Genomic DNA, 11,098 nt, shown 5'->3' on the forward strand with positions numbered 1-11,098 from the left:
ATTTTTTTATTACTGTAACTTTTCAATCTTTGAATCAAGCTTTTTTCAGTCCTTTAAAGAAGGCCCCTTTTCAGGTGGGCCATTTTCATATTTACTAAAGTCATACAGATTTACAATCTAAATCTAGCCCTGCCACTTACTAGCAAAGTGACCTTGGGCAGATTCCAGAGTCTGTTTCCCCTTCTGAAAAAGGAATCATAATTCCCACCTTGGCAGCTTATTGTGAATAATAAATAAATAATGTACATGAAGGACCTGGCATATAGTAAGCATTACATAAATTGTATCCATTTACCTCCTTATTTTATGGACCACACTGAAACAGAAATTTATTTTCTTAAAATATATTTATTTTAGTCTAAATCCTATTGAAAATGAGTTACTTCATAAATACCAATACTCTATTAAAATGGTTTTACAGAATTTTCTGTTTTACAGAGATGAAGAACCTATGCGTTATGGAAACATAATGTATGACAGAAGGGTAATTCGAGGCAACACTTATGCACTCCAGACAGGGCCACTGGTAAGTTAAGTTTGAATAGTCTAACACTGTGTTCTCACATTATCTGTGGGGAAGGATCAGTTTCTTTGTGTTAATTTCTAATCCATTGCAGACTAAAACATTCATAAAATGAAGATGAATTACTATAAAAATGAAGCTTTAAAAAAGACGTACAAATGGAAGCCCAGTGAGTTTCCAGGAGCTGGGGGATGAGGGGGCCAGGGAAGGAGTTATTGTTTAATGAGTGTAGAGTTTCGGTTTTGCAAGGGGAAAAGAGTTCCGGAGACAGAGGATGGTGACAGTGATAGAACAATGTGAATGTGATTAATACCACTGAATTTTATACTTAAAAATAGTTAAGGTGATAAATTTTACATTATGTGTATTTTACCACAAAAAAAGAATTAACTAAAAAAAAAAAGCCCCAATTTTTCATTAGATTCAACAGAACTCTGCCATTCTAAACATTTCTAGACTTTTACTCTCAATTTCTATACTTAAATTGTTACAGACCAGTTCAAATAGTTTATAGACACACTAGCCAGAGGCCCACATTTTGAGTAGCCCTTGTTGATTGCATCTAGATTTGTTTAGATTATCTCATACTCTAATACAATTATCATTATTTAATCAAAAAGTCTGAATTCTGCTGCTTTAATTCACTCAACAGATATTTATTGACTTTTAGGTCCTGTTATGGGTACCTAGGATACAGAGATGAGTAAGACATGGTATGATATTAAGGGTGGTGAGTTCTTGGCACAGAAATGAAATACAGGTGAATCTCTAAACTGTATATGACATATAAGTGCCTAATACAAGATGGTGATAGAGATGCTCCTCTACTTAGGATGAGGTTATGTCCCAATAAACTCACTGAACATTAAAAATGGATTTAAAACACCAAACCTGCCAAACACACCATAGCATAGCATAGCATAGCCTACCTTAAATATGCTCAGAGGCCAGGTATGGTGGCTCACGCCTGTAATCCCAGCACTTTGGGAGGCCAAGGTGGGCAGATCGCTTGAGCCAAGGTGCTTGAGACCAGCCTGGGCAAAGTGGTGAAACCCTGTCTCTACAAAAAAAAAAAAAAAAAACCCTTGTGTGGTTGTCTGTGATCCCAACTACTTGGGAGGCTGAGGCAGAAGGATTGATTGAGCTCCGGAGGACAAGGCTGCAGTGAGCTGTGATCACACCACTGCACTCCAGCCTGGGTGACAGAGGGAAACCCTGTCTCAAAAAACAAAAACAAAAAAACACAACCTAGAATGTTAAAGAATTGAGGGAAGCTCAGTGTGCCTGAATCGGAGTCTGAGGCAGGGAGTATCAAGAAATAAGTGATTAAAAAGAAGTTAAAGATGAATAATAACATTCAAATCCAATGTTGTTGAATGTCAAATGAGGCATGTGAAGAATCCACCTAAGGTATGTTCCCGGAACGAGACCCTGTCTCAAAAAAAAAGGTGCTCAGAATACTTACATTAGCCTACAGTTGGGAAAAATCATCTAACACAAAGTCTATTTTATAATAAAGTGTTGAATATCTCATATAATTTATTAAATATTAAAGTGAAAAATAGAATGGTTGTATGAGTATTCAAAGTACATTCTCTGTGGATACTTTTGTATCATCATAAAGCTGAAAAGTCATAAACCACATAAGTTGGGGAACATCTATTAGTCTGAAGCAATGGTTAACTTATTAAACATATATGTGTGTATATATATGTATGTATGTATGTATATACGCTTCAACCCTATCCTGGATCTCTTGCATTAGAACCTCCAGGGATTCCCTGCTTCTCCCACTGAGGTGGTATCAACAAGGGTGGAGCAGGAAGCTGGACTTTCACCTTCACCCAGTACCAGTGAGGTAGTAGGAGATGGCACAAGTCAGTGCCCCACTCTTTCTGGGGTGGTGCCAGCAAATCCAGTGGGTAGCTGAATTGCAGTCCTATCTGGCAGTAACAAGGTGGTATGAGGCAGTACTAGTCAATGCTGCACTCTCCAGACACCACCACCAGTGTCAACAGAGCCTAGAAAGGAGCTGAACTACCACCCCCACCTGGCACCTATGTGTTGGTACAGGTTGACCCTCTGCTTTTGTTGAGGTGGTGACAGTGGGGCCCAACAGGAAGTTGAACTTCTAACCCCACGCAGGCTTGTTCACTAAACAAAAAGGGTGACTTTCTACTGAAAAATTAAGTAGGATCCAAAGTCTTAAAATATAATACCCAAAATAGCCAAGATACAAACCAAAATCACTTATCATACAAGCATCAGGACAGTCACAACTTGCACAAGAAAAGACAATCAAGAAATGACAAAACCAAGATGACTCAGATGTGGGAATTACCTGACAAGGATTTTAAAGCAACAAACATGTTTCAATGAAAAGTGGACAATTGTAGACACTCTTGAAACAAAAAAAAATCTTAGCAAAGAAATACAAGATAAAGTGAACCAAATGGAAACTTATAGAACTGAAAAATACAGTAACTAAAATAAAAAACTCACTGGATGGACTCAGTAGTTCGTTGGAAATGATATAGGAAACAATCAATGAACTTGAAGAAAAATCAATGAAGAATGGAAGTTATCCAGCTGAACAGAGAGAAAATAGACCAAATAAATAAATAAAAAGCCTGAGAGAGCTGAAGAACAATCACAAAGATTTATATTCATGTTGTTGGAATCCTAGAAGGAGAGGAGGAAAACTAGGAGATGGAAATCTTGAATCTGTAGGCAAAAGGCCTACAGATCCAAGAAACCAAGTGACTCCCCCAAAGAGGATAAACCCAGAGAAATCTACCCGAGACAAATCAAGATCAAACTTTTGAAAATTAAAAACAAAACGTTTTGAAATCAGCCAGAAAGAAATTACGCATTAGCTAAAGGAGAACAATGATTTAAATGGCAGTGGATTTCTTACCTAAAACATGGAGACAAGAAAGTGGCACAATATTTTCCAAGTCCTTAAAGGAAAGAACTATCAAGCTCTAATTCTAATCCAGTGAAAATATTTTTCAGGAGTTCCAAAACGGCAGCATAGAAACAGGCTGGCTTCACTCCCCCTGCAAAAGAAAATCAAGAACAAATGTACAGTGCCGAGATTACCACCAGCAATATTCTAGAGGTCAAGTAGAAGGAGGAGGCGCTTCCCAGGGCTACAGAAAAGTGAAAAAGCTCCAAGAAGGTGGTAGGAGAATCAGACGTTCATGTCTGCAGTATCTCTCCTTCTAGTCTGCCTGGCACTAAGGATGTGGAGGATTGTATTAGCGTTCTCTAGAGGGACAGAACTAATGGAACAGATATATATATATATGCAGTAGAATTTATTAAGTATTAACTCACACAATCACAAGGTCCCGCAATAGGCCATCTGCAGGCTGAGGAGCAAGGAGAGCTAGTCCAGGTTCCAAAACTGAAGAACTTGGAGTTCAATGATCGAGGGCAGGAAGCATCCAGCACAGGAGAAAGATGTAGGCTGGGAGGCTAGGGCAGTCTCTCTTTTCACTTTTTTCTGCCTGCTTATATTCTAGCCACTCTGGCAGCTGATTAGATTGTGCTCACCCAGGTTAAGGGTGGGTCTGCCTTTCCAAGCCTACTGACTCAGATGATAGTCTCTTTTGGCAACACCCTGAGACACACCTAGGATCTGTACTTGGTATCCTTCAATCCAGTCAAGTTGACACTCAGTATTAACCATCACAAGGATTTATCTCTGACTTGTGATTTCTGCACTGGAAAAAGATCAAGGTGGACAACTAGTTTCCCTACCATGTTGGGTTCCCTGGCAGGAAATTCAACCCACAAGAAGCATCATGAGTTCCTGAAGAGAGAAATACCCCTGAGTACAGCCAAAGACAAAATGGGGAGGTGAGACTACCATCCCCAGCCCTGGACGCTCCGCTGTATAACTCGACCAAAGGAAACACCAAATGAGCATGGCTGTTCAGCAGCACCACACTGTAGGAGATAACATTGTACCGGTCCCCTGGGCATAGACCCCTAGCCAGTCCCACTACCAGTGTATCCCCTTTGGGACCTCCCCCATTCAGGATGGGCAGTGCTCTGATCATTTACTAGAGCCAGGAGAACCTGGCCTTAAGGCGCCACCTAGAGCCAAAAAGGAGGCAGCAATCTAGTGATAAAGGATCTCTGGCAGGGCGCAGTGCCTCATGCCTGTAATCCCAGCACTTTGGGAGGCCGAGGCAGGCAGATCGCTTGAGGTCATTAGTTCGAGACCAACCTGACCAATATGATGAAACCCCATGTCTACTAAAAATACAAAATTTAGCCAGATGTGGTGGCAGGCATCTGTAATCCCAGCTACTTGAGAGGCTGAGTCAGGAGAATCGCTTGAACCCAGGAGGCAGAGGTTGCAGTGAGCCAAGATCACACCAGTGCACTCCAGCCAGGGTGACAGAGTGAGACTCTGTCTCAAAAAAGGGGGAAAAAAAAAGGGGGTTTCTAAGAAAATATATCCAATAAAAAGCAAAAACAAGGCAGACAGAGAAGACTGGACTAAATAACCCTTCAGTGCAGAGACATAGACATACATCCACATGAAACAACAGCAAATGAGGAACCACGACCTACCTACCTGAAGGGACAAAGCAAGGAATCAGTAACTGGCACTAATGAGATGGCAGGATGTGAGCTCTCTGACCAAAAATTCAAAATAGCAGTCTTAAGGAAATTTGGTGACATCTAAGATAACACAGAAAAGCAATTTAGAAATTTGTTACAGAAATTTAACAAGGAAATTGAAATAATTTTTTGAAATCAAGCAGAAATCTTGGAGCTGAGTAATACATTTGTTGAACTGAAAAATGTATTAGAGGCTTTCAACAACAGAATGAATCAAGCAGAGGAAAAAATCAGTGAACATGAAGACAAAGACAGACTATTTGAAAATAAACAGTCTGAGGAGAGAAAAGAATGAGAAAAAACAAAGACTGCTTACAAGATATAGAAAATTACCCCAAAAGATCAAAGCTAAGAATTACCTGTGTTCAAGAGGGAATTGAGTAAGAGTAAGGAGTAGGAAGCTTGTTTTAAGAAATACTAACAGAAAACTTTCCAAAACTTGAGAAAGAGATAGATATCCAGGTACAGGAAGGTCAGAGAATACCAAACTCTTTCACCCCAAATAATACCCCATAGAATAATCAAGCTCTCAAAGGTCAAGGACAAAAAAAGAATCCCAAAAGCAGCAAGAGAAAAGAAGCAAATAACATACATGAAGCATCTCCAATCCATCTGGCAGCTGACTTCTCAATGGAAACTGTACAGGCCAGGAGGGAGTGAGATGACCAGGAGGGACTGGGGTGACATTTTCAAAGTGCTGAAAGAAAAAAAATCATCTAAGAATATTGTATCCACAAAATTATCCCTCAAATATGAAGGAGAGATAGTCTTTCCTAGACAAATAAGAGCTGAGCAAATTCAGCACCACCACGCTCATCTCACAAGAAACGTTAAAGGAAATTCTTCAGCCTGAACAACAACAACAAAAAACACTAATGTGCCAAAAGAAAACATTTGAAGGTATGAAACTTACTGGTTAAATTAAGTACATAGACAAACCTAGAATACTCTCATACTATAACTGTAGTATGCAATCCACTCGTAATTCTACTATGAGGCCCAAAAGACAACTATCAAAAACAGTAATAGCTGCAGCAACCTGTTAAGAGGTAGGTAATCGCGCCACTGCACTCCAGCCTGGGCGACAGTGCAGACTTGGTCTCAAAAAAAAAAAAAAAAAAAAGTGCAATGAGGCAACTGAAAGTTAGTATGTAGGGGAATGGAGTTAAAGTGTAGAATAATTTTTCTTTGCTTCTGTTCTTTGTGATCTAAGATAAGTTGTCATCTCTGCAAACAACTTGCTATATCTATGTTTTTTTGTAAGGCTCATGGTAACCACAATGCAAAAATCTGTAGTGGAGTCACCAAAAATTAAAAGCAATAAACTAAAATATACTACCAGATAAAGTCACTTAACACAAAGACAGACAATAAGGAAGGAAGGAGATACAAAACAACCAGAAAATAAGCAACAAAATGGTAGTAGGAAGTCCCTGCTTTATCAATAATAACACTGAATGTAAGAGGACTTGGTTCTCCAATTAAAAGGCATAGAATAGCTGATTGGGTAAAGAAACGAGACCCAACTGTATGCTCCTACAAGAAACCCACTTCACCTACAGAGACACACATAGACTGAAAGTAAAGGGATGGAAAAAGATTTTCCATGCAACTAGAAACCAAAAAAGAACATGAGTATACTTACATCAGATAAACTACAAATCAAAGACTGTAAAAAGAAACATAGTCACTCTGTAATCATAAAGTGATCCGTTCAGCCAGAGGATGTAACAATGATAAATATGCACCCAACACCAGAGCTCCCAATTATGTGAAGCAAACATGAATGGATCTAAAGGGAGAAATAGAAAGCAATGCAATAATAGTAGGAGATTTCAACAACCCATTCTCAGTAATGAATAGATAATCCAAACAGAAAGGAAAAAAAAGAGAAAGAAGGAAAAGAAAATTGGTGTTAAACTTCACACTAGACCTATTAGGACTAACTGATATCTATAGAACATTTTATCCATCCTCTGCAGAGTACACATTTTTTTCTTCAGCACATGGATCATTCTTCAGAATAGACCATATCTTAGGCCACAAAACATGTCTGCACAAATTCAAAAAAGTAGAAATTCTATCAAGTTTCTTTGCTGATCACAATGAAGTAAAACTAGAAATCAATAATAAGAGGAACCTTGGAAGCTACAAAAATACATGGAAATTAAACAGCATGCTCCTGAATGATCAGCAGGTCAACAAATGAATTAAAAAGGAAATGTTTTTATTATTTTTGTAAATATATAGATAGGATTGTGCACCCATGTATTCCAGTTAACAGCCATACTTTGAAGTTACTTTTATGCTTTGTCAAATATCTTTGTAATTATCTGACAAAGTACTAATGCAATTTTAATGAAGTTACTGATAATCAGGAAACATTATGATAAATGCCTTTATACTACCCAGGAATTGCTTTTGGAATGGCAGTTCTTGTATGCTTTAATAAATATTTTCTAAATTCTAGAAGTATTTTCTATCACTGTTAGCTCGGACAGCCTGATTCTCTAGAGCTTCAGAGACAACGGGAGGCTAAGAAGAGGGCTCTTGCCAGAAAACAAGCCCAAGAGCAGCTCAGACCACAAACACCTGAACCTGTGGAAGGCAGAAAGCATGTCGATGTGCAAACAGGTGTGTGACTGTGCCCTTGGCATTGTGTCCTCTTGGTTTACTCAGTTGTCTGTCAGTTCATTTGTGTTTGGCCTTTGTATTATTTATGCCTTTCCTGTGCTGATACTTCCCTAGTAACATGGTAGGGAAGTTCATTTATTAAAGAAATACATAGACTAGGTTGGGTGTGCTGGCTCACACCTGTAATCCCAGCACTTGGGGAGACTGAGGCGGGCAGATCGCCTGAGGTCAGGAGTTTGAAACCAGCCTGGCCAATGTGGTGAAATACCCCGTCTCTACTAAAAATACAAAAAATTAGCTGGGCATGGTGGCAGTCACATGTAATCCCAGCTACTTGGGAGGCTGAGGCAGGAGAATCACTTGAACCCGGGAGGTGGAGGTTGCAGTGAGCCGAGATCGCACCATTGCACTCCAGCCTGGGCGACAGGAGCTAAAGTCCATCTCAAAAAAAAAAAAAGAGAGAGAGAGAGAAAGAAATACATAGACTGTATACTATTATCTTAGTGGATATGACTGGAAGTGTGGGATGGGGTTCAAAAAAAAAAAAAAGAATTTTGGCCAAGCGTAGTGGCTCACATCTGTAATCCCAGCACTTTGGGAGGCAAGGCAGGAGGATCACTTGAGCCCAGGGGTTCGAGACCAGCCAGGGCAACATACCAAGACCCCATCTCTACAAAAACATTTTCAAATTGGTCGAGCATGGTGGTATATGCCTGTAATTCCAACTACCCAGTAGGCTAAGGCAGGAGGATTATATGTGCCCAGGATTTCAAGGCTGCAGTAAGCTATGATCACACCACTGCGCTCAGCCTGGGCAACAAATAAATAAATAAAAGAATTTTGTGACCAAACAAATTCTGTCTTAGGAGCCCTTTTCCACATATTCTGTTCTCAAACTGGGATTCTTTCTCGTAGCCCAACATGAATCACTATTCTTTTCATTAGGACTTATAGGAAAGGAGAGCAATATAATTCTACTTTGTCATTTTGTCTTTTGCGAGGAATAAACCCACTCCCATCTGAGTCATCTGCCTCTCACACCAGCCTCCTCTGTCCTCCGGTTCTGTCACTGTGCACATTCCCCAGGGCCACACAGGCACCCCTGAGGCAGGTGTCAGGATTTGCGTGCTTGTCTTGCTGTCCTCAGCTGTAGAGGTTTACCTGGTCCTATAGGGTCTAGCTGTATTGTTGACAGAATCTTGGTCATCAGACAGTGCTTGGTGTTTTCCTTGGACCACTGTCACTACTTAAGGTTCACTTTGTACCCTTCCAAGATGGTGAGTGGATCCATCAGGATTATTTCTGCATGGTAAAAGCAAAAGGGACCATTCCATGCTTTAACACTGCCTTTACGCCAAGTCTAGAATGTGTGTATGGCTGTCATTAGCCAAAGAGCTAAGTTTTCATGTTTCTTTATACCATCAGAATATTAAGTGATATAATAGCAGCCAGCTTTTTTTGGATATTTCCTCAGAGACTGAACCAGGTCCTTTATCTGTGTATTTCCTTCATTATTACAAAGATTCTGTGTGACAGGTAGTTATAGCCCATTTTCCAGATGAAGAAACTGAGGCCCAGAGAGGACATGACTTGGCCAAGTCCTGTGCCCAACATCTGACTCTAGTGCTCATGTTCTTTGCTTGATACCACATTACCCTTGCCTCATATAAATTACTCCTAACATGAAATTTGTTTTCATACATCTGTTTATAATCTGTAGTGTAGAGGGAACATCAAATAAGCCGGTGACTTGGTACATTATTTTTTTAAATATCCAGGAATTTTCAAATCTTTATATGTTTACTGTCTTAGGACTCAAATATATATATGTGTATTACTGACTTTTTATCCACTGTTGTACTCTGCATCTTATACACATCTATGGTCTCATGTTCTTCTTCAGTTCTATTTTCAAATACAAAGCTCAGTGCTTTCTAGACATTCAGTAAATGTTCTAGCCTGACTAACTCTATCTATGGTCTTCCAAATATTTAAAAACTCTTAGTTCAGTATGTGAAGTAAGCCCCATATTTGAACACTTTTATTCTAATACTTATTTTCTGATTCATTTAAATATGTTTTGAAAGAGCTAAAATTTCAAATACGCATATATGCTTGAAATAGACCAGAACTTTTTTTCTTAGAGACAGAGTCTCATTGTGTTGCGCAGGCTGCAGTACGGTGACACGATCTTGGATCACTGCAACCTCCACCTCCCAGGTTCAAGCAATTCTCCCACCTCAGCCTCCCAAGTGACTGGGACCACAGGCACGCACCACCACACCCAGCTAATTTTTGTATTTTTTGTAGAGATGGGGTTTCGCCATGTTGGACAGGCTGGTCTCAAACTCCTGGCCTCAAGTAATGCACCCTCCTCGGCCTCCTAAAGTGCTGGGATTATGGGCATAAACTACTGTGCCTGGCCTTAGACCAGAATTTTAAACTCAATGTATATGATGATTCTTCTTAGAATTATACCTTGAAGAAATTGCTGATCGCATAATAGAAGTTGATATGGAATGCCAAACAGATGCATTTTTGGACAGACCACCAACACCACTCTTTATTCCTGCCAAAACTGGCAAAGATGTGGCCACCCAGATACTAGAAGGAGAGGTACAGTATATCCTGTGGGTTCCCTCTATAATCTTTATAAATGAGGTAAAGTTAGGTGTAGATAATGCTTAATATGAACAAGAGCCACTTCACAATCAGATTCTACTTCTTGGATTTCTTTCCAGATATTATCTATAATGGTTTTATCATATAGTACTCAGAAATGTTTTAAAATACCATGTTCTGATTTCTTTGCCAATTAAAAACAAAATCATTTAAAATATTTTTAGAATATTTCCACATTTGATTTTTGTTTGTTTATATGCTTGCTTAATGTATGTATATAAGATAGATTTGTACTAAATAAGGAAAAATAATATCCCTGGTATAAAAGATTCCACAATTAGTTGCTTGTGGATTATATAACTTTTGTAAAGATACTCTCTCATTTAAAAAAAATTTTAATAATTACATTTTTCTATCAGTGTGGAATGCATAAATGGGCCTGTTTATGAAATTGAAGAAGAGAAGGCAATGATTATGTTCATAATGACCTAAATGAGTTTTAACACTTGTGGGAACTTGAAAGAACTGTCATTGAAATTGGGAAATAAAATAAATCTTCAGAAGCTATCTGAAAGTTATATTTGCCTAGAAATCCTAGCAATGAATCACCAAAATATCTATTATTCTTATTTGTTCGTTCATCAAACTGTTATTTAAAAATAAATAAAAACAACGGCCGGG

At 38.9% G+C, this 11,098-nt stretch overlaps 1 protein-coding gene and 1 long non-coding RNA gene across 3 annotated transcripts in view; one reads left to right on the top strand and one right to left on the bottom strand.

Moving 5' to 3' along the window:
- LOC105536545 overlaps nt 1-5,856 on the bottom strand; it is a 34,340-nt gene extending 28,484 nt beyond the window's left edge. Inside the window, exons 1-2 of the long non-coding RNA XR_001005608.1 lie at nt 5,754-5,856; nt 3,441-3,582 (exon numbers count right to left, since the gene is read on the bottom strand). This is a non-coding gene — a long non-coding RNA (uncharacterized LOC105536545). The remainder of the gene's footprint in view (nt 1-3,440; nt 3,583-5,753) is intronic.
- The window catches only part of RSPH3 (radial spoke 3 homolog (Chlamydomonas)), a 23,466-nt gene that overhangs the window by 5,963 nt on the left and 6,405 nt on the right, over nt 1-11,098 (top strand). Inside the window, exons 2-4 of one of the 2 annotated variants that reach the window (XM_011975936.1) lie at nt 439-526; nt 7,654-7,795; nt 10,266-10,411. In XM_011975936.1, the coding sequence (XP_011831326.1) occupies nt 439-526; nt 7,654-7,795; nt 10,266-10,411 (376 nt within the window). The remainder of the gene's footprint in view (nt 1-438; nt 527-7,653; nt 7,796-10,265; nt 10,412-11,098) is intronic. The other variant, XM_011975937.1, reaches the window with a different exon arrangement.

This window comes from Mandrillus leucophaeus, unplaced genomic scaffold (genome assembly GCF_000951045.1).
Source record: "Mandrillus leucophaeus isolate KB7577 unplaced genomic scaffold, Mleu.le_1.0 Scaffold160, whole genome shotgun sequence".
NCBI classification, from domain to species: domain Eukaryota; kingdom Metazoa; phylum Chordata; class Mammalia; order Primates; family Cercopithecidae; genus Mandrillus; species Mandrillus leucophaeus.